The sequence below is a fragment of the Eurosta solidaginis genome, chromosome 5 (assembly GCF_040869045.1).
Source record: "Eurosta solidaginis isolate ZX-2024a chromosome 5, ASM4086904v1, whole genome shotgun sequence".
Lineage (NCBI taxonomy): Eukaryota > Metazoa > Arthropoda > Insecta > Diptera > Tephritidae > Eurosta > Eurosta solidaginis.
In genome coordinates, this window is record NC_090323.1 from 188,696,677 (window position 1) to 188,721,011 (window position 24,335).

The 24,335-nt window shown below is 34.5% G+C and overlaps 1 protein-coding gene and 1 long non-coding RNA gene across 11 annotated transcripts in view; one reads left to right on the top strand and one right to left on the bottom strand.

Moving 5' to 3' along the window:
- The window catches only part of LOC137251908 (uncharacterized), a 65,320-nt gene that overhangs the window by 12,132 nt on the left and 28,853 nt on the right, over nucleotides 1–24,335 (top strand). The window contains exon 2 of one of the 2 annotated variants that reach the window (XR_010953391.1): nucleotides 6,277–6,390. The exons of the other annotated variant lie outside the window; for it this stretch is intronic. This is a non-coding gene — a long non-coding RNA (uncharacterized lncRNA). The remainder of the gene's footprint in view (nucleotides 1–6,276; nucleotides 6,391–24,335) is intronic. 2 annotated transcript variants of the gene reach the window in all.
- The window catches only part of Spn (Spinophilin), a 420,033-nt gene continuing 408,844 nt past the window's right edge, over nucleotides 13,147–24,335 (bottom strand). For all 9 annotated transcript variants that reach the window (XM_067786891.1, XM_067786895.1, XM_067786894.1 and 6 more), the window contains one exon: nucleotides 13,147–23,995. In XM_067786891.1, coding sequence (XP_067642992.1) covers nucleotides 23,729–23,995 — 267 coding nt within the window. In that variant the 3' untranslated portion in view covers nucleotides 13,147–23,728. The remainder of the gene's footprint in view (nucleotides 23,996–24,335) is intronic.

The window sequence follows — 24,335 nt, forward strand, 5'->3', positions numbered from 1 at the left end:
GGCCCGGTATCGGGAAGGCTCCGTTCGAATACAGCCGAATTTATCCCCTGGCTGCAAATCGTCCAATAGGCACGGTCCGCATAACACCCTGGATTAGGGGGTTGGCAGTTCTTGGTCACCGACATCCCGCCGCCCTCCTATGAGGCGAAACGGCGTAGATGTCAGTCCTAAACAGCTCCGCCTCATAGTCGGGCGCTATGGAGTTCGGCTAAGCCCTCACACCAACGACAAGGTGCCTACCCTAGTGAGGGACCAATATAGGTAATTGGAAACAATTGGAAACAATATTTTATTTCAACAGAAAATGAGCGAAGCAGTAGTTCTCTCACCGTTTGGCGTGTACAAATATATACATATGTAGAGATGAAACATTGAAGCCACGCAACAATTGAGAATTTGGAGCTATTTACTCAGGGGGGTTTGTGAACATAATGCGTCCTACAGATGGCAATTTCGATAGTTGCACAGATTTTCGAATTTACAAAAAACTTTTTCTATTAATTATAAACAAATAGAGTAATATTTGTTAACAAAAATAGGCCTATTCACTGCGGCTGATCAATACGAATCGATTCATATAACTTTTATATGATTTTACGTATGCTAAGTATGCGAAACAGCCTGTCAATTGATTGTATGGAAATTTTGTTAGCGTATTAATATATAGATTTTAAGAGGGAGTGGGCCATAGTTCTACAGGTGGACCATTTAGGGATATCGCCATAAAGGTGGACCAGGAGTGACTCTAGAATGTGTTTGTACGATATAGGTATCAAATGAAAGGTGTTAATAAGTATTTTAAAAGGGAGTTGGCCTTAGTTCTATAGGTGGACGCCTTTTCAAGATATCGCCATAAAGGTGGACCAGGGGTAACTCTAGAATTTGTTTGTACGATATGGGTATAAAATGAAAGGTGCTAATGAGTATTTTAAAAGGGAGTGGGCCTTAGTTCTATAGATAGACGGCTTTTCGAGATATCGCCATAAAAGTGGACCAGGGTGGCTCTAGAATGCGTTTGTACGATATGGGTATCAAACGAAAGGTGATAATGAGTATTTTAAAAGGAGTGGGCCTTAGTTCTATAGGTGGACGCCTTCTCGAGATATCGCCACAAAGGTGGACCAGGGGTGACTCTATAATGTGTTTGTACGATGTCGGTATCAAATTAAAGGTATTAATGAGGGTTTTAAAATGGAGTGGTGGTAGTTGTATATGTGAAGGCGTTTTCGAGTTATCGACCAAAATGTGGACCACTGTGACCCAGAACATCATCAACGGAAGGTGGTTATATGTTTCAGTACGAAAGAGGAGCTTGTCTCTCCTATTAGTGCAATTGCAGGTACTGGAGATCGCATCCCAGTGCCCGAAAATTTACATAACAAGAGCTGGTTATTTGGCCTGACAAACATCGGCATGTTAAGATTCTAAGTTTTTTCTTATATGGATAAACAAAGAGGGCAGATTTTAGTCTAAATTATTTGTTGTACGGTGTAGTAATAAAATATTTTCTACAAGGTGTGGGTCCCAAAGAAATTTGTCACTCCTCATAATGAATGGGAAATTAATGGCATTTTCATAAGCAGATTAAATTATATTTATATACTGCACTTCAATATCTGCTGGAAAAATTTCCAATCTGTTTTGGAGTGGAAGAAAACATTTGTTTTTATTAGAACAGTTTAGATTTATTTACAGATATTTACCAGTGTTCGTCATCTGCACATTCGCTATGGATTGATAAGATTCATACTGCTTTTATTTGTCAATCGACGGTCATACACAATGGACTATTGTGTTCACCTACGTGAGAACAGCCTAAACAGTTATTTATAAGAAGTGCATTCTATTACACCAGAAAAGTTTGTAAAATTCCATTTTTGGAAAATTTTATATGTACCCACATTAGGGCGGGTCGATTTAAAAATCGCTCATTGCTCTGTGAAAATCGTATTCTAGGGATCAAAATAAGAAACTTTGCCGAAGGAATCATACCTCTAAAACGAATTCTGATGTCCCCCCTTTGGGTCGAACTTTTGGGTAGGGGCAATTTCAATTGTACCTGCTGTGTCTTGTGGTGGCTTAAAAAAACAACACAAGCAATTTTACGATCTGCAATTGTGTCACAGTGATACCTTCATTTTTTAAAATGGTTGAATAAAAAACCCACACAAATATGTTTACGACATGCAAATGCATCACAGTGATGCCTTGGTTTTAAAAGGGGGTTGTAAAAACGCTAATTTCTAATAATTTTTTTTAATTTCTTTTCTATTACTAAGTTAAATTCATTTTTTCATTTACATATGTTCTGACTAAATAAATTTCTGAAGAGAAAAATAAACTCCAAAAAGAAAAAACATAGGCATTTCAAAGTGGGATTTTTCAAAATTTGCCCGTACGACCCAAAGGGGGGACATCAGAATTCGTTTTAGAGGTATGGTTCCTTCGGCAAAGTTTCTTATTTTGATCCCTAGAATATGATTTTCACAAAGCAATGGGCGATTTTTTTGCCTCCCCACAAATCGACCCGGCCTAACGCACATACATAAAAACATTTATACATGTTTATGAATGCCTTGACATTAACTTGATGCTAGAAAACATAAATCGTGCAGCAGATTTAAAAGGTACACGTACAACCTAGCACAGCAGAGTTCAACTGTTGACGTATGTTGTCTTTAACAGGAATGCGGTAACTTCTGGTATATTCCAAAGACCGAGAAGTGGGTGAAGTACTTGTTGTCCGCTTGGCAGCTACATCACTCTTTTGACAGATATAAATTCAAAACAACGAAAGGCTTCTGTTTGCGTTTTTAAATATTAATGGGATTGACATTTTAGCATCCCAGACTTCTCCATTTAAAAAGAAATCGAAGGCATGTTTCTGGCGTAACGAGTCAGATCCCCAACCTTGCTTTGATCCTGATCTGGGCTGTATACAAGTAGTCTCGAAGTGATCTCGAATGTGTCCTAAAATAGTACTAAATTAAAACAATCGCGAAATAGTTCCAAAGCGATACCGAACACAATCCAGAAAAGGTTTCGAAATCTGTCCGAAAAAAATCAGGAATGGGCGAACGTGCTTCGCCTATCACACATATGGGTCAACTCCCGGGCAAAGTAGCATCAAAAGTTTAGAAAAAAGTTTTCCAATTAAAAAAGTGTTTCTAATAGAGGTCGCTCCTCGGAAGTGATTCGGCAACAAAGAAAAAAGAGAAAAGATTCTCAGTGAAAATTCATCATGTTCATGCTTTGAAGGTGCCGTTCGGAGACAGCCCGTCCCACCAATTTGTAGGGAAAACTAAAAAAGCACCACGCAAATTGGAAGAGAAGCTTGGCCTAAATATCCTCGGAGATAAATTGAAAATATGCAGAAATGATATCGCATAAGCATGAAATGGATCCCGTAAACAATCCTCACATTATCTCACAGTAACAAAATTACACTGAAACAACTCCGAACTTGTACCGATGTGGTTTCGAAGTCATCCTGAAAGTACCGCTATAACTATTTCTATATGATCTGATTGATTCCGGAAATAATCCCGAAGTGGTACAAAGATTGGCCCGTCAATCCCAAAGTAGTTTCGCAATACATACCCTGTTGGGAAGTCAGTATGTTGTGAAGAACATTTCTGGTTCAGAACTATACCTAAAGTACCAAATAAGTACTAGCTCGATAGTAACTATATTTTCTCTAGTTCAAAAAGCGACAGTGTGACTGTTAATATTTCATACTAAACACATATTTGAAAAATATGCGCTACTAGCTTTAAGGAGCTTCCACTATGAGTGTGCCTTGTTTTGCTACCCTTTAAAGAAGTTCGCTTATGTAAGAAAATTGGCAGGAAAGGGGTTTCACCAAGGGAACTTTTTCGCCATACGTTCAGCAGAGTACATTTAGACAATGGCAAGCAACTTATATTTCAGTCAATTCGTATTTAACACGTCTAAGTCCTTCAGAAGGTCATTTTGGGGAATCCGAAATACTAATTGCTTACCCACACACCCTTATGAAAGGTTTTTTTACGCGGAAATACTTTATATCGGGTAGCCAGTGTTAGACCGATCAAGAGATATTTTTCTACAGAGCGGTCGATGGTCGGCAATGCAGAAAGGTAACAGATAAAATACATCGAATTTTTGGCTGGATCAGAACTACCTTAAAAGGTGAGTTGATATTTTGAATGATGTTATTTATGGAGTGGTTTCGAAAAAACGGATAAATTCGTATTAGAAGCCACATGTAGATTTTCGGTTTGATTCGGAATCCAAGACATAGTACCAAAAAAGGAAAGAAATCTCTTTTGTCAATTTTTACATTATATAGTTCGGAACTATCGAAGAAGTACCAATTATCCAACAAGCTCTAAAGTTGAAATTTGTATCTCTTTTGGAGGCACAGAAAAGGTAATGCAGTCGGATCAATTTCCACCGCCTACGACATCGCCAAGTTGAATTCGTCAGTTGAAGGCATGTCAAAGAGTTACAGTGGCAAACTAGTAGAGATTCCGAATGCACTTGAAGCGCACCAGCTTTGAACTAGAAATTTTTTCCTACAGTGTAGTCATAAGATGCTCCCGAAATAACTTCAAATGGGAGGAAAGTGGGCCTGCTTACTCTTCTAAAACCTCCAGCTCCATTCATGATCCATATACCAAATATAATTGGTTTAGGTCATATAGACTCAGGGTTATTGCAATTTATAAAAACTTGTTTGGGGAGTACTGAGAGCGATGTTCAGAGACACCTGAGCGCACGTCTTAACTTTCTTCAACCAAAATCTATATGTGGGTATGACATACTATTATTAATTATAACATACTAGCAGACCAGGCAGACGTTGTTCTACCCTAAAGTTGGCCTACCTGCATACATTTTAAAAAGCTTTTTCCGTCTAACTCTGCCCTCCCCCTCTTCACTTTTTCCTAATCCTTTTATTCACTCCTCCCTCCGTCTTTTTCGCTTCATCTATCTCCATCTTCGTCTCATTCTATCTCTCTCTCAGTCTTTCTCTTTTGTTCCAGTCCCAGTCCCACTCCGAGTCTCAGTTCCAGTCCTAGTCCTAATCCCAGTACCAGTCCGTCTCTGGTGGAAAAAAGGATCGTAAACACTAATATCGGCAAGTTTATATACCAAATTTCAGGCAAATCGAATCGGACGTATGTAAATAGGTATGCGGGTATTATTAATTCATGTCCTTATTTCGGCTTCGCATGCATATTTATCAGCTTTGTAAGGTTGATGCGACTAAATCGAATATCACAATGAAAATTACTTTAGAGCTCTCAGCAACAGCTTTAATTTGATATCCATATTACCCACACATTCTAGGGGTATCGGGATCCACGTTTGGCCTATCTCTCGAGACCCTAGTCACCTAGCGGTATAATATATTACTCTGTACTAAAGCACTCATCAACAGCTTTCATTTGATATCCATATTGTATAAACTGTCTAGGCATTCACGGGCCCACGTTTTGGCCTATATATCGAGACCCTAGTCACCCAGGGGTATGGAAATTACCCTCTACTAAAGCACTCATTAACAGCTTTCATTTGTTATCCATATTCTATAAGCACATTCTAGAGGTACCCTGATCCACGTTTGAACAAAATCGACTGACGCATCTCTTCAAACACCGGCGACCAACTAACACACATTTTAGCCTTTCCTTGTATATATGTATATAGATTTTTATTTTTCACACTTCACTATAATATTAAAACGAAATGCAGATATTCATTGCTTTTGAAATTCGGCTTAAAAATTGCACATGGAACAACTAAAGACTCTCCTGAATTAAAAAAATGTCTTAGTACTTCTAAATCGCGGGCCCCCTCAGAAACCCCGGGTCAAGCGGTAATCCCCCACTCACACCCTCTCGGCGGGCCTGGTGATGTGCTATACTTGTTATCATTCGCTATAATATTTTTTTATTGATAAGCAGGTTGTTTAATTCAACACCAAGCAATTACACGGAAGTATATCCGCACCACCTGAAAATATGAGTGCCGCTGCGTATACGTAACATTTTATTATTACGTATGAACATTTAAAAAAAATTGCAATAAAATAATATTGCGAACATAAATTGATATATAACCTATCCTATATTTCAAGTTAGATCAAACTACACACGGGGCGCAAAACAAATTCAAAATCGGTTCAGTGGTTTAGGAGTTCATCGCGGACAAACATAGTGACACGTGATTTTTATATATAAAGATAGATCATATATATATAAAGATACATCATCTCTTCTATTTTTTAAGGGCTATGTGAGTTTCTGAGACAAAGTTGAAACACGGCGTGCTCAACTCGATCACCCAGGTTCCAAAGACATCGTAGATTTTACGCTATACTGCCGAAATATTAAAAAAAAACATGTATGTTAAATGTGGTTTATATATTTTCCTTATTACTTTTTATTAATATTTTTGGACTTACATAAATACTTAGCTCCGGATACATAAAATGATTAAGAATTATTAATATTTAATAGTACTCTTAAATACATTTATTTAATTTGGTTTATGTGTGTATTACTCTAGTAATTATCATTATTTTCACTTATAGATTATATAATATTTGATCGTGAGTATAGTCACGGTAGAGACGGTTTTATTGTAAAACAAAAATAGTCTTAAAATCGCTAAACACGTTGACACAAGAAGCTTGTGACGAGTCGAGAAGTTCAGTGCGATTTAAAATGAACTTTAAGGTTTACCCATTTCAATCCCGTTGATGCACATAGGAAAGGCTCCAATTAAGTAGCAAAAGTGGCAGGTCTAAATTAAGTTTCATCTAAAACCAAAAACCTTCGGGCAATTCTAAAGCTTCGAAAGTTTAGTAACCAAAAAAGCTCCCATTTTAAAGCTCTACCTTCCTGCATATCTCAAGACCGCTAATAGGGTGAAATGTAGCTGTGTCCTAGTTCAAAATCGATTTCATCCTGACATTGCTTACTGATTATCATTTTAATAATTTTTTGTTTCTCATCCACTCTCTCTTTCTCGCGCTCTCTATAAAACCGTCTACTGCGCCGAAAGCAATTACTCAATATTTATTAAATATGTTTAGTTGTTTTTATTAGTGTAGTGTATTTAAAATTGCTTCTAACGCTATGAGAATTACTGATTAAGTAGAGCAGCCATACCAAGGTTAGGACAAGCGCCTTTTCCGGATGTATGGGTACAAAAAAAGGTTACTAAAATGTCACCCCGATTTGCGCAAAGATTTAGGAGGTTTGAAAAAGACTACAAGTTGACATCCAATGCCTAACAAGAGGTGCAGCTGCAAACGGGCTTCTGACTGGAACCCACTACGCTGATGCTCATATTCCAGAAATTTTTTTGAGAGCCATCGAGTCATCCTATCGTTTTTCGTAAATGTACAATTTACTGTGACTTCATGTATCAGGATTGCTCGATCCTTAAATAAGGGAATTAATTTCAGGCTAATTGATGTTATCCAGGGAGTAAAAGGAATAAGGTGTGAATACTATACTTCTTCGTTCTTACCAAAGTTAAGTAGTATCCTGAGGTAATTGTACCGAAACGAACCGGATTAATATCCGAATAAGATGCGGCCGCCGTGGTATGGTGGTAGCGTGCTCTGCCTACTACAAAGAAGATCGTGGGTTCAACTCCCTGTCAAAGCAACATCGAAAATTTAGAAAGCCAGTTTTTCTAAGCGGGGTCGCCCCTCGGCAGTGATTTGGCAAGCACTGCGAGTATATTTCTTCTATGAAAAGTTTATCAATGAAAATTCGCCGTTCGGAGTCGGAGAAAAACTATTAGGAGCATGACGCAAATTGAAAGGCAAGCTCCGTCTAAAATCTCTTCGGAGGTTATCGCGCCTTGCATTTGTTTATTTTTTTAAGATATGTCTTACTGTCGAAAAAAGCTTCGAGGGTGCTACTACGCTTAAACCAGGCGCCTACATTCCATAGCACAATTGTGCTCTAATTGCATATGCGAAAGGGGAATCCCTTTTAATTTTTGAACACCCATGCCTTAAACACACAAAACCTATAAATTCTTGTGATGTCTACTACAAAGAGGAGCGCAGATATGGTGTTAAGCTGTGGTACAGATTACTACAGGCACACAAAGATATTGGTCGACATGACAAGGGGTCGATTAAACGATGTTGTTGATTTCCAGGTACAGAACTTAAGGCATGTTTGGAGGTAGAAATGGGAAAATGGCGTAGGCAATGAGTATGGGCGTTACACATTACATAGACTTTTCCGAGAACCGGAGCTGCGTTGCACTCGCTGCATCTGCATCAGTTGTAACAAATTTCTGACTTTTGCTATTTTGTTCCGGACGTAAGCGTATGCCATAGATGGATCAGTAAGCTGCTGAATGACATTAAAGTGATAGATACCAATCTTAAGACGTTTGTTGACAGCCAAACTGCCTTAAAGGCATTTGAATCTAACGCGATAAAATCGGATATCGTGCGAAGGTATCGAGCATTACTAACATTTATAGAGCTTACTAATATTTTCCTTTGTTAAGTAACCCGATACAGCGACATTGAAGAGAATCAATGAAGGAAAAGCTCCGAAAAAGGATATAAACGAAGTGCATAGCTACGTACGACCAGCATTGGGTTATATCCCGAGAAATATCGTAGAAAACGGGGGGAAATACTAGACCTCTTCCAACAGTACTTTTGTGAATATGAACTTAGTTTTAGAAAACGTCAGTTCAATTTTAGAAAGCAATTTTTGGTCTTTTTAATAGTCAAATGTTCTTTCGAAGGCATCAAATGAACTTTATAATTATCAAATCTATTTTAGAATGTAACAAATGTAATTTGAAAAGAATGAAAAGTTCTTCAGAATTTATCAAATGTACTTAAGAACCGCATTAATATATATGTATATATATTTTTTAAATGTATAATGGAAGCAATAGTAATATAAATTTAATACTATCGAAAGTACATTATACACTTTCTGAAGTACATTTGATGTTTTCTGAAGTACATTTGACTTATCTAAAGCTCTTTTTGAAAAGATATAATTCTATGAAGTAATGAATGACATTTTTTATTTTATTTTATCTCTTCACAAATCGCGAACTGCCCCCCAAGTCCCAATGCACTGCATTCTCTGATGCCTTAAGCTTTCAAAAGGGTTCCCCTTGATTAGATTTAACATCCCTATTACTAATAGAAAAATTGATTTTAACGATGCTTTCGCTTCAATATTTGAAGAACGTTAATTGAAATGAGTTAAGTATCGATAGTTTGCATTCGACATCGTGACAATCCTGAACAGGATCAAAATTTACGAAAATTTGTTTGCTAAAATAAATGTTAATACATGTTCTTAGTCAAGTTGCACACACATACAAACTTATCTCAATTTAATCATCTTCGGTAGTTATATCATTTTTTATTTTTTCGTTTAATTTAAAAATCTCTTTTTAGTGCATTTTATTATATAAATTTACGTTAGATGAAATTTTTTATTGGCTGCACTTTGCAATTAAATATTATAATATATAATATATGGCTAAGAATATTTCATTATACTAAATTGCCGTTATCATGATTAATATGAATACAACAAAAACAAAAAATTAATTAATATCTATATTATAAATAGAAATATATAGATAAATTAAAAATATCCATAAATTCAGATTTGGCAGGCATATTATTGAAGCTAACACCAAAGTTAATAATAATACAGTTTTCGAAATATGTATATATATATGTATTTGATTTATCATTGCGATGAACGCAAAATGAAAATGGAACAATTTAAGATATAAATTAATTAAGTTATTTAAAATAGCCAAAAAAAAAAAATATAATTGATAACATCTTACAACGTAAAAGGCGCCTAAAGGCGAGTTTGCTAATACGTCATCGGAAACTTAGTACCAAAAGACATCTGAATAGCGAACGACTTTCACTTCGTTATTCAACTGTTTAAATGAAGTACAGAGTTTTTATTATGTTAACAGTGTTTCGCACCATTCAATAGGTGCGACCACTCAAAACTCGTCATCAAAACCCTCTAACCAGAGTTCAAGGAAAGTAGCAGTTTCAACAGCGTTAAACCATACGTATGCGGCTGTTAGAGGCTTAGGTTCCACATTGCAATTGAAAAGATGATTGCTGCCTGGAAGGGCTGAAAGGCTAACTGCTCTGTATTGAGGGTAAAGACGGATTTTTCAAATTTGCTTTTTGAGATGAGATATTTCGTTGCTCAACAGATAAACGAGCAGGGTTCGTACTTCAAAATTTTTATTTATGATAGATTTTGCAAAAAAAAAAATGATGGTAGAATCAGTTTAAATTTATTGCCTGCACTTGATGAAATCGTTTAAACACCCAAGCCGTTAGTTCTGCTTACTCCAAACTGGAAAAAGAAGCGGTAAAGATGGGTTAGATGGCGAATGAGGACAAAACGAAGTACTTGCTGTCATCGAGAGTGACCGCATATGCGCCTTGGCAACCACGCTACTGTTGGCAGCCATAATTTCGAGATGAAGCGACTTTGGGAGTGTTCGCGAGAAAAAATCTTCAAAAGATTTATAGACCTCCACGCGTTGGCGATGGCGAGTACCGAAGAAGATTTAACGATGAGCTGTACGAGCTTTACGCAGACATCAACATAGTCCAGCGAATTAAAACGCAGCAACTGCGCTGGCTAGGCCATGTTATGCGAATGACAGATGACGCTCCGGCTAAGAAAGTCTTTTTATCGGAACCCGCCTATGGAAGTAGAGGAAGATGGCAGCCCCACTCTGCAGGAAGGGCCAGGTGGACGATTTAAAAGCCTTAGTGTGACCAATTGGCGCCAGTTGGCGACTGGCGTGTCAATTAAATTAAAAAAATGCTCACACATCTGCGTAAATCACATATTGGCCTTTGGGGCCACGAAGGCGACCATAAATATTCTAAAAAAAAAATTCTATGGAATACTGTGATAGTCATCTTCGCTTCAACATCTTTTGTGAGATTGAGAAATACATCTGTGCTATTTTGTACCTTCCTCAGTGAGTCTTATACATATATTTAACAAAACATAAAACAATTTTCATCGCTAATAAGCAACAGGCATTTTTAATGCTTCTTCAATATATATAGAAGATTCCCTGATGAAGGTGCAAAAAGTCACCGAAACGCGTCAGAGGAAGAATTGAGGGCTTTCGCTTATATTTAATCAAACTAAAAGCTCAATAAAATACAAAGCTTATTTATTTCCCTTGATATAGGTTTGTACAGCTTCTATAATTAGAACTTTGTACGGAAATTTCATTTTATAAACTTTTTTTATTTTCTATGAATGTGGGGCGTTAGGATATTGTTAACTAATCAACTTAAAATTAATAAAAAAATATGAGAAATTTTATAAAATTTCAAGGACGTATTTAATACAACAGAGAAAATTTATACTAGAGAAAATGTTATATAATCGCTATCACGACTATCGATTGCCCACCAAAGCGGCTGTGCCCAACTTGAAAAATCGCATAAATTTTTTTTGACAGTTCAGCTTATAGCCGGTAATACGACTTAACCGAGACTCAAGGGGTTGTGTAGCGCAACCCTCACAGGGGGTTACCAGCGCAATATATAGCTTCTCCAACCCAATTGTCAACCTCACCTACCCGCGGCGAATCCTGTTCCATTAACAGACGAGCCGTTGGCGATCCCAAGCTCCTCATGGAACTAGGGGGTGGGGAGGGAGGGATGGCTTGAAGGTTTAATGTGGTCATGTAAATCGTTCCCGAGATGGTCGAGCTAGTAGCGTAATGGTGCTTTGTTACCGGAGCGTACCGGATCTATATTCGGCAAAGGACCATCAACACCAACTCCCCAGGGCCTTCGGGGAGTGTCTTTATCGTTAATACAACAACAACAACCGAGACTCGCTTGTATGATCTTTTAGTAGCAATCATGATAGGGATGAATAAAAAAAAGTGAATAAAGCGTGCTATGCAAAGCTTAGACTTTCCTATCGACGGATTGCCAACTCAACGACGCAACTTATAAACTCCCATATCGCCAAGTGACCGACTATCGACCTAAGTGAGAGATGATCTCTCTATAAAAACTTCTTCGAAACAAGCGTTTTGTAGACTAACAACTAGACGTGTAATCTATTACAATAGACCCTTCGATAATGGTACAGCTGATAATCGACAAAACTGTAGTTTACGCAGACGCAGAAGCTAAAGAGATATCGATAAGTCACTTACACAGTATAAAGGTTTATATACACACAGCAAATATATGTCGTAGTTTTATGTACACTCGGTAGATGTAATAGGCGTGAATTTTAAATTGTAAATTCTCAGCAACTATTAAGGCAAGAAAACGGATTTATTGTGCGCTGAGAATTTCTGGCTATATGTTATAAGCTTTCTTTTTTGCTATAATTCAAGGCAAATTTTTAAATATTTTGGATTGCAATTCTTTAAAAATTGCTTAAAAGAGCTTTTGTTGAACTCTCAAGTGTGGGACGGTTTACACAATGAAAGGCACGAACGTGTATTTATGAATGTGTAATTATTTGTTGCATTTATATTGAGTAAAAAAGTTACAATCGATTTTTTTCTGTGTTTGGGAATTTAGTATAAAATATTTTGATTTTTTAATTAATTTATTTTTTAAGATATTAAGGCGTGCGTGTTTAATTTTAAGATTTATATCAGTAAAAATTATAAGGAAAAAAATATATTTTTACGAGCAAAAACTTTTATTGATTACTATCGATACAAATTTTTATATTGAAAAAAGGCTATAAATTAAACAAAATATCATATAAGGGTATTCACAGCTTATATCAGTTTTAAGAAATAAATAAATTATAAGCAAATTAACAGAGTTTAATAAAATATCTTTAAGCAAAATTTTGTTATTGATATTAGAACAAAAAACAATTGTATAAAGCAATATGAGCATGTCTCGCTAATTAAATATACACAAAATTTTATTATGAATTGAAAAATTTATATTTTTTTTTTGCATTCCGTTTACATAAACTTTGAATGATATAATTTATGGTAAGAGAAATTAATACGAAAATATATGATAAACAAATTTTTATAAAAAAATTAAAAGAAAAAAAGAAAATATGCCTACATACTTCGTGAATACCCTCAATGAACTTTTTTGTACGATTTTTGTTTTTGTGTTTAATTTGGCACTGTTTTTAGGCTAGCTTTTAGAAAGCTTTACTAAGAGCATTTAGACTTTTCAATGACTAATGCACATGTGGTGAAGTTGCACTAGACTGGCATGCACGCATGCGCATACGCACAAATGCATGTATGCCAGATTTGAATTTTAAGATGTTTATGTTTTGTTTTTTTTTTTTTTTTTTTGTTTTTATGTTTTGATTAAATTAATTTAAAACTATTAAGATTTTTGTTTAATTTGAGTATACTAATAACTTTTTGTAGAGCATTTTGGTGCGCTATCAAAAAAAAGACGTTTTACAAACAACTTTTTTTTACAAGGTTTCAGTTTTAAAACGCGCAATAGTTGAGTTGGCAATTTTTTAAGTGAAAGCACATTTTTTTCATATTCGCATAGCATTTGAAAGTATGAAAAATGGTGTTTTCAGTATGCAAACGATGCTTGCACACAAACAAAAAAAACTTTTTTTCCTAAAAGTGTTTTCTAAATCTTTTTTACTTATTGAATGAAATTTTGTTAATTTCTCAAATCTTTTAAAAAAGTTTAAAGTACTTAAATACTAAAAAAAATTGTTTTTAAAAGTAGCTTTAAGTAAAAAAAAAACAATGATTGTCGTCCCTTCATTGAAACGGTACATCAGAGAAATGTTAGAGAATGTAATACGTGAATAATCCAGACGCGTATAGAAGCAGATGAGATAGCAATAGCAGGCCATATAAATGGCAAGAAAGCGAGACAAGGCTTTCAGTTTGATTTTAAAGCATTGCAAGGGAATTACGGCGAAGTTATCTGAGGATTGGTATTTATTTGACAACTTAGCAAAACGAACTGATAACAATTAAGCATGAAATTATTAAAATTCTTTCAATAGGTGAAAGAAACAGAAATAATCATACAGAGGGGGAAAAAAGATCTGACGACAGCTATGTTGAAAGAACAATAATACAAAAAGAAATTAAGTCAAGTGTCTACATGTTACACCAAGAAAACTGTCAAGTAAAGCCGGGTTCAAGTCCACGAAAAGTTAAGTCCATCAATTCAATTTAAGAAGTCGTTAAAAAAATACAGCTCCGGTCAATTCTTAAAAGAAGAAATTAAAAGTACCTGGACACAAATTGGAAAAGAAGCTCCACCTTAATTTGGTCGGAGTAAATCGCGGTAAGCTATTTCTGTTGTGAATCAACGTTAAGTCGAGCTTAATTTTTCTAGTGTTTTTTTTCTTGTAAACGGTGTAAGAAATATAAATCTATGACAAGATGAACTGATAGACTGGCTCACGAGAATACCCCAAATATTAACTTAAACCCAATTTTAAAAATTATATTCAGTTTAATAATCGAATCAAAAATTATTGAAGCAATTACTGATAATTCATTCATTTAGAAAAAAAAAATACTTGAACAAATCGTATAACAGAAATTATTCAAACAAACAGGTACACTGAGATGGTACAACGCCTAACCCAAATTTGACAAGGGATGACGGAAAATCGTTCCAATATACATACATCAATTATCCAATAAACTAAGGCTGGGTGCGAGTTCGCCTAAATTTTAGGTACCTAAACTAAAATTCCACTGGAACTTTCCAGCACTGCAACAATTTAGGAAAAAGCTGTCAAAACTGTGCGAGTTGATTTGAAAACCTAATTTGTTTATTTCTGTTAAGAAAATAATAACAATACGAAAAATTTGGTAATTTTGACGCGTTTTCATGCTTAAAAAGAACAGAGGTCAATTAGGGTCTGCGGTAAGTACCTATCCCAAGATAGCACTACAAGAAAATGCAGTGGCTCCGTTTTATAAGGCTTTTTTCCGGACATAGTGAAGCACATGCACAATGATATTTTCCACAATATCGAATTCAATACTGTGATGTTGGTGGGCCTCCAATAACTTCCTTAGGTCAATTAGTGCACTTGGTTGCCAAACATCTTCAGATTGTGCTCCATATTTGAGAAGGATCCAATTCTTGTGACGCCAACATCAGCTTGAATAAATTTGAGCTCACCATCACGTACAATCGATTGGACCTTAATCGCAGCAGAGACCATCGCTCTATGATCTATGATTTACTTAAATTGAATGGACAAGAGCATATTTACATATAGAATATTGAATCAATATTTTTGTTTTTGAAATTTGACATTTGAATTTAGGTTGAAAAGTATGCTCATAAAAATTCTAAATTTTTATTTTGCACCATGATTCAATTACTAGAGGTTTGTTCTTCAATGATGACAGATCTTTGACACTCCCAAATTGAAAAATCTGGACGGGTTGCTTTTACGAAGTAAGGAAATCGGGGAATAATTCAATCCCCTTCAGTGAAATTGTAGTAGACAAGTATCTTTAGTAGTATATTAGTAGTGATAATAAATTTGTAAATGCCAACAGGTTTTGGGGGAAATAATTAATTTTCTACTAAATATTTCGTGAATTGATAAAGTTATGCTGGTTTGGTCATTCTTTCAGAAATTGTTTGAAGAATTCCGTACGTTAGAATTTTATTCAAAAATGCGCTATCTCAAAATTTGTTTCCAAAACTCCTTACATGAGCATAAGTTCAATGCATTTTATCATAAGAAGCGTCCTTCAATCTAACTCTAATATAGGGCGGTTTTGTGACAAATCCTGAATTGGGAAATTTTTGAAAACTATTTTGAAATAGCATGATTTTGAACAGGCAGCCGACATGGGGTGATACGCTACTCAGCAGCCGCAATGAAGTGACAAAAACAAATATAAAAGAAAAGGCTTATTGTCTTACTCTATATTCCTACTTTGACTTTGACAGAAGAGTTAAGCTTTTGTGCGGTCCTGCTACACAGGAAGTATTCACCTTTTTATTCTGAAATTTCGGCAAGCTCTTCTCCGTTAAGTATTTATGGAAGCGTTCCGGATAAACCGTTAATTTAGAATATTCGGAATACGTATTTACCTCGATAACAATAATTCGAAGGCGGAAATAAAAATTTTAGATCGTTCAAAAGATATTGACGAAAAAGCGAAAAATGACCCCGGGTTGCGTTGGCGGCCTTCAGGTGAGCTTATAAAAAATTACCCTAGCCGGTCCACTAATGAGGTGGGATCAAAATTAAATGCGTGCAAAATCCCTTCGTATACAAAATCTTTTTCAGTGCACAAAAACATTCCAACAACTACATGACAATTGCCAACTTCAACTGAAAAAATATCTCCGGACAGAGATACAATTTTTCTTTTCCGCCTTAGGATTATTGTTGTCAAGGTCACCTCTCTCGGTCGTTTTGGACGCGTATTAGCAGTATACTCCTGTTCTAGACGTTTACCTGAATAAGTTAACATGCCCAATGAGTATATTTCGTTATGGCATCTCCATTATTTACTAATGACATTTTTACGTGAATCGAAAGTGAACGATTCCTTGGTACTTTTCATAAAACTTATGTTGAGCCACACTAATAGATCATGGCATAGTTAATAAATTCATCATAAAATTAAAAAAATGTTCTTAGGAACTATGGAATTCAGTACTTATCGGGTATTTGTAAACTAATTGCTTCCTATTTCTACTACTAATATTTTTCGAAAAATCGCTAAGAAACATCACAGTTAACGGATGTCAATTCGATTTGGGAGCAAAATGGCTGCAATTGTCAAAAAATGTGTCCGTCGAGCAAACCTCTTGTGATTGAATCATGATTTTGCACTGCATTACCGACAATTTCCAGTGATTTAGGTTGTTTCCCTATTTAGGTAGAAACTTAGGTCAACTCGCACACAGCCTAAGTCTTCATAAAAACTTTTAAAGATTTATTCATTTTTCAGAAACATTTTCAGTAAGCAGTTTTGTACTTCAATCTATTAGTTTGATGAAGAACAAGTTAGAAATCTCTTAAATTCCGTCTGAGTTTCGAAACTTTTTTTCTGATGATGTTCTAGATTTTCTTTCATACGAAATTTATACTCAAAAGGTTTCTCGAAATTCTGAAAAAAAATTTCGAAATTTTCACTTTTCGAATTTTACGAATAAATTTCGAGATCGCCAGTTTTATAAGTATTACGTCTTACAAACGAATAATTTTTTTCTTATTCGTCTGAAAAATTGTTTGTTAAATTATTTCCAACAAAAGCAACACAAAAAGAAACGCCGACAACAATAACGTTATAAAACAAACAAAACCTACAAAAAAACAATAAATATATGTATATTAAAAATTTCCGAAAAGTACAAACAATCGTAAAAAAACTGTTTCACAAAAATCAAATTTTTGTGTCTCCATCATACAATTAAAAAATCATTTTTGTTTGAAAAATTATTTTTTATTTATTTCAAAACTCAACTTTTTTTTTCGGAAATCGTAATCAAACAATAAAACAATAAGTAAATCAAAACTAAGTTAATCGTATATAATACACATCATATAAGACATTAATAATTCAATTCATGTCTTCAGTTTAATTATTACAAAAGATTACTAAATAAACAAAAAATGTATATAAAATGTTGAAACAAAAGAAAATCAGCATATGTTAATAAATTAATTCATAGGTACATACTTCTTATTAAAACAAATCTAAAGTTAAATGAAAGAAAATGTGAATCGAACACAAACAAACAACCATACATACATATATACATGTATTAGACGCATACTTTTGTAACCGAATAACAGAATAGAAAAACGAAAACGAATACTTATAGAAACATTTTTGGAATTTAATTGATGAACAATTCGAAAACTCTGCTATTGTAAGCTGCAGGTCGACATGCAATGATGAAATTTTGTTAAAAACACGGTGTTCTTCTGCAACTCGGTTACAAAAGTATGCGTTTATACTTATACATAAAAAAATTAGTCAATAATTAGTATGAATGAGTTATAAACATAGACATTTATGTTATGTACAAACATAGCATATCCATTCATATGTTGTGAGGGTTGTATTCATACGCTTACATACATACATACTTCGAGTTATGTATTTTTAAAAGTTTAAATTTTAAACTTAAAACAAAAACTCTTTAAAGCTTTAGCATCTAAAAGTGTTTTTGTAATTACAATTCAATTTTATTTATATCTTATTTATTAACTAAAATGAGAACACTGTATTTAAGTACAATTCTCGTTGACGAAATATTTTTAGATAAAACTCTACGACAATGCAACAATTTAGAAGAAAGGTTTCGAAAAAAATTTAGAAGAAAAAAATTATTACGGCATTTGAACTTCAATGTAAATAGAAAAACGTATCGTGGAGCAGAAATTTTAAGATGCTCTCTACGGGATTGAGAGAATATCAAATGGCTTAGATTGATACCTTAATAAAATTTCACTGAGTTGCCAGCGCAATTTATAGCTTCTCCAGCCCAATGTCAAAATCACCAACCCGTGGCGAATCACTTTTTTTTAGCAGCCAAGACTCTGGCGACCCCAATCTCCTTATGGAGCTAGGGGGTAGGAGGGCGGTATGGGCTAAAAAGTTTCATGTGGTCATACTAAATCGTTCCGGAGATGGTCGTGATAGTACCTTGATGGTGCTTGTTACCGGAACGTACCCGATTTGCAAAGGACCATCAATCTCGATAACACTCTCAAAGCATTCGGGGAGTGTCCTTATCGCTACAAACACAACAGCAACGGATATAAATTTCAGACAACGGAAGGATTTAATTTATTAGGGAACCAGCATTAACATCAAAAACAAGGTCAGCTTAGAAATCAAACTGAGAATAATTCTTGCCAGGTGCTACTTTGCACAGAGTAATTGAAAAGTAAAGTCCTCTTTAGGCGAACAAGAATCACGCTCCACAAGTCGCTCATCATACCTGTCCTGATGTATGACTCGGAATTATGGATGATGTCGAGAGAAGGTTTATGGTCCTGTCATTTACCCATATATGACGATAGTGCAGCGAATAAAAACCCAATGGGGCTAGGTCATGTTATGCGAATGGACCAAGACGCACCGGCCAAGAAAGTATTTCAGTCGACAACGCAGTTTGGAAGCAGAGAAAGGGGGAGACCTCCACTGAATTGGGATAGGCAGTTGGAGAAAGACTCGACCACGCTTGGTGCTTCCAATTGGCGCAAGCCAATAGACGTAGCATTAGTATGATGGTAGTGATCAACAAACAGAAAGCTGCAGCTCTACGAAATAGCTGTGGCATGGTAGGCAGCAAGCTTTTCAATTGGAGCCATTTTCGAGAAGCCCATGACCAACGGTAAGAATATAAGTTAATTAATAGCATTCATAGAATCTGACCCAGATTCTATAATCTTCTATGGTGCAAGAAACTTTACTTCAGCTTATTGCAAGGTTTCCATAGAAGCTGCCTTGGTCGCTGGGGGAACGAATTTACGAACTCAGAAGATTTCGCTACCACGCAAGCACGAGTAGGATCGATTTGACACTGCCATTAGCATAAAGCAGGACTAATAATGCAGAAAAGTGAAACACAGAATAAACTCCTAACTTGGTTGAAAATATAAATACTTGGGGCGCTACTTTTTAATGGTTCCTACAAATTGGCGAGATGGGAGCTACATGCTTTGTGCTGTTTGCCAAACCACTGCCGGTGTTTAGTATTTGATGTTGCTTTTTCCGAACTTTTAACCCAACTATTCGATGTGGAAGGCGAGCATGCTACCACCACACAACGTTGGTTGATTTTACCGAACATGATTACTTTCCTTTCTCCGCAGAATACGATAGGTTAAACCCCTGAGCTGCCACTATCCCAACAAACATTTGAACTATGTGGAAATTTCATTGAATAACGCCCTATTTTACTGATTGGATGAAAAACGCCCTATAACAACATAAATTCAGTACATTTAAGGTGAGGCACACCCCAGCGGGTTAGGGGGTCAGAATATACCCGCGGTAGGTATGAGGCGACTAGAATGGCAGATTCAAGGGGTTGTGTAGCGCAACCCTTTCAGGTTGCCAGCGCAATATACAGCTTCTCCAAACCCAATTGTCAACCTGACCTATCCGTGGCGAATCCTGTTTCATTAACAGCCGAGGCTCTGGCGACCCCGAACTCCTAATGGATCTAGGGGGTGGGAGGGCGATATGGCCAAGACGGTCGCATGTGGTCATAACAAATCGTTTCCGAGATGATCGGGCTTGGTACAGGAACGTACCGGTCTGCATCCGGGAAAAGACCATCAACATCGATAACACTCCCCAAGGCCTTCGGGGAGTGTTCTTATCGCAACAACAACAACAACAGACACAAAGCTTGTTCTTCAAACAAACTCGGAGGTAGGGTGTTCTTGAGACGAAATTCCGAGATAGGATGTTTGCGAATTGACATCCGAGATGTGGTGATGTTCCATTGAGACATCGATTTGTCACTCAGGCGATTTTTTGATTTGGTGAAGTGTTATTAGCTAAATTCTGTATTGCATTGCCATTGTTAGCATCAATTTAGTGAATTTTAATTGGTATGCAAAATTAGTGTGCATTCATCTAAACACGGAAACGCCTTTGTGTATAAACAAATTTTTTGTATACGAGATTTGTATATTTTGCGACGAACTCGCGTCTTTAGATGAATTACCTTTGTATTAAAAAAAGTATTTAAGTGTTTCATAATGGGCATTGTTATTAAATACATACTTGTTTGTTTTTATTTTATTTGTTTTTAGTTTAAATTTCCTTATGCAGTATGTACTAGTTATTTGGATTTAAAAATATTGTTTTTTTTTTTTTGTTAATTAAGTATAAATGTTTTTATACTTATTTCATATTTTAGTGTTCGTAAGGTTATTTATTTTTGTTTACTTCTTTCATATATTTAAATTAATTCATTTATCCATAAAATCAGTCCATTGTGTTTAGTTGTATTTTTTTGTTTTTTCTTACTATTTTTCGGTTGTTGCCAATAATAGTTTCCGTTGCATTAATTTGTTTTGGCTTCTTGCAGCAAGTAATGTGTAGCCGCTAATATTTGTGCAGCAAAATCATTTCGTCAAATAATTTTAAATTTTATTTATAATATTAAGTTATTACAATTTTCGCTTCAAATTTTCAATTTCGCTGCTGCACGCCGTTCGTTCATATTTCTCACACATTACGTGACTAAAACTACTACTACATGCATACATATATGAAATGTTTACAGCTGAGAGCATAAAAATAGCAGCGGAAATTATTCACAAATTTTATCAGGTATTTTCATTTGCTATTTATTTTTTTTTTTTTTTTTTGGATTTCATACCGAAATAACAATATCAAAAAAGTTAAAACAAATCATAAATTCGTGAAGTTTGTTGGATTAAATAACGAAAGATACCTAAACTTGCTGTAAAAACATTTTCGAAAAAATTCGAGATGATTTTAAAAACATTGATGAAAATTTCGAAACATTTAACTATCTCAAAATTCGTGTATATTTTTTCAAACATGTTCAAAACAATTTCGAAAATATTCTCGAAAAATTCGAAAAGTTCTTTCATAAAAAGTTCGAAATAATTCAAGTTTTTTGAGTATCTACTTTTGTAGTTCCATCAAATTAGATCTACTTTGCCAGATCTAATTTGATGGAACTATAAAAGTAGATACTCAAAAAACTTGAAAATTATTTCGAATTTTTAGTTTGAAATATCTCAAAATTCGCGATAGTTTTTGGCAATTTTTTCCGAATTGTCTCTTAAATTTTCTTTCATACAAACTTTGCATAACTAAAAAAAAAAATGCGAAAATTTATGTAAATTTTGACACTTTAAGCTTGTAATTTGTTTTAATACAATTAATTGATGTTGCTACCTACAAATTTCGTAAAAATTATAAAAAAACATTTAAATTTTCAAAAAGATTTTTAAAAATGTCTCGCATTTTTCCGAAGTTTGTAACAATTGTTTTGCATTGCGTAATTGCATAACGATAATTATAGACGGCTGAGTCCGGAAACGCTTATCTCAGTATATTATTCCAAAACATTCTACTTCAGATTTTTTTTTCAAAAACAACCTTTCTCAGAATTCGGTTGAAGAACACGCTAACTCATAATTTGTTTCATAAAAGTCCCAGGTAATGTGAACACAAAGTAAATTTCAACTAACATAAGGCGATTCTGAAACAAATTCTGAAATAGGGCGTCTGTCAAAAGTTTTCTAAGATAGGGAGTTTTCGAAACGGTAGCCGAAATAGGGTGATACTCCGCTCAGCAATCGACATGTACTTACACCAATTTCAAATATGTTTGAAAAGTCCTAATTTTTTAGTTTATCAAAATCTTCACAAAAATTTCGAAATTTCGTATTGAACTTGACCTCAGAGAGGGCGTATTTGAAAAAAGCTGTGAATAGGGCATTGTTTCAAGGACGTCTTTCGAGTTTTTTAAGATAAAGCGTTTTCAAAACGGCAGCCGAGACAGGGTGATATTCCAGACAGCTGAAGATATTCGAAGTTTATAAAAAAGTTTACGTAAGTTTCCAAAATTTTTTTTTCTCAGAGTTTTCACAAATTTTTTGGGCTTTTAGTTTCATAGTTCAACCAGTATAGGTTCGTAATATGAACCTGAAATTTCAATAAACCTTCTGAAAACTCTAATTAAAAACTTCGAAATTTTCATCAAGATTTTCAATAGTTTTTCGAAGTTTTTCGAAAATTTATTTTAAAGGGATTTCCTCCCTTTTTATAACACAATCCAATAAAGTTCCTTTGAAAACTTTTTGAAAACATTTCGGAAAACGCATGTAATAATTTCGAGATATTCGTAAAAGATTTCAAATTAAAATTTCGAAATTTTCATGAAAATTTTCAAAAACATCTGCAATTTTCAAATTTGTTCCAAAGCGTTTGTGAAATTTGTTTACATGTTTTTCGTTTTACATTTTATTCAAGTTTTTTTTCTAACATTGGGAAAAATAAATAAAAAAGGAATATATGGTAAAATAAGTCAATAAATTTTGCTGCTATTTTAGTGCACGCAACTGTAGTTATTTAATTTATTTTCGTACAATTGTTACTTAAAATTTAAAACTACTATTACATAGTGCTACATATTATAGTTGTATAGAATTTGAGTTGTTGTAATAATTTACTTATTAATAATTATTAATTATTATAATTTGAAAAAATTATACATACATACATATAAGGTTATAATTTTAATTAAAGACATAAATGTACATATAGTAGAAATAATTAAATTATATTAATTTTTTTTATGTTCTCAGTACTAAAAAATATTTCAAATTTTATTGGTGTTGTGAAATATAAAAAACCAAGCAAGTTAAACCATTTTCTACAACTTTTACGCTTCATTACATTCGCCACTTCTTTCGTTTACTAAGTTTATTATGCTTACGCTTACAAGTAGCATACATATTTACTTGTTTTTTTGTGTTTGGTAGTTGCTTACGCCGTAGTAAAACTATAGATTTTTGTTTGTTTTTAATAGATGTTTTTTTTTATCTATTTTTGCTATTTGCTACTACTTCCACTAGATTTTTTTATTTTAAATGATTTAAATATTTTTATTTTTTTATCTCTATGTATGTATATATTTTTTTCTAAGTTTTTCAACATCTATATATATTTTTTTATATTAAATCTACTTCTTTTTGGCCGCTTTTTTCTCTGCTTTACGCAAAGCTTTCTCTCTTTCGCGCCTTTCGCGCTCTTGATCTTTTCGCTCTTTTTCGATGCTCGCTTTCAGTTCTTTGAGTCGCCGCTTTAGTCGATGTTTATCATCTCCGCCAACACCGAGTGTTTTGAAATCTTTTGAATCGAGCGAGAGCAGTGCGCCACCTTCAACATTATGCTCTTTGAAAACTGGTATATAACGTTCCAATTCGATGCCCATAAGCCAATGTCCGACCTGTTAAGGAAAGAACAGGGTAAAATATTTCAGTAGTCCTATTCTCAAATTTATTCAAATTTTACATTTTGACCACACTCGAAACTATTTAACCACGCATACAAAATTTTATAAAAATCATTTCACGCGTTTAGAAGAATTTCATCTACATACAAATTAAACTTAAATATTCGTTAAATTTAGTTTTCTACTAATTTATTTTCTACTCAGTCGGCAATATAAGACGAGAAACCTTTCCCAACAGACACTTCTGGTAGACGGAAACCTCACTAGGTGGACATATATCTCTGCACATCTTAATTATCATTTTCGGAAAGTTACGCTCCGTTAAATGGACAAA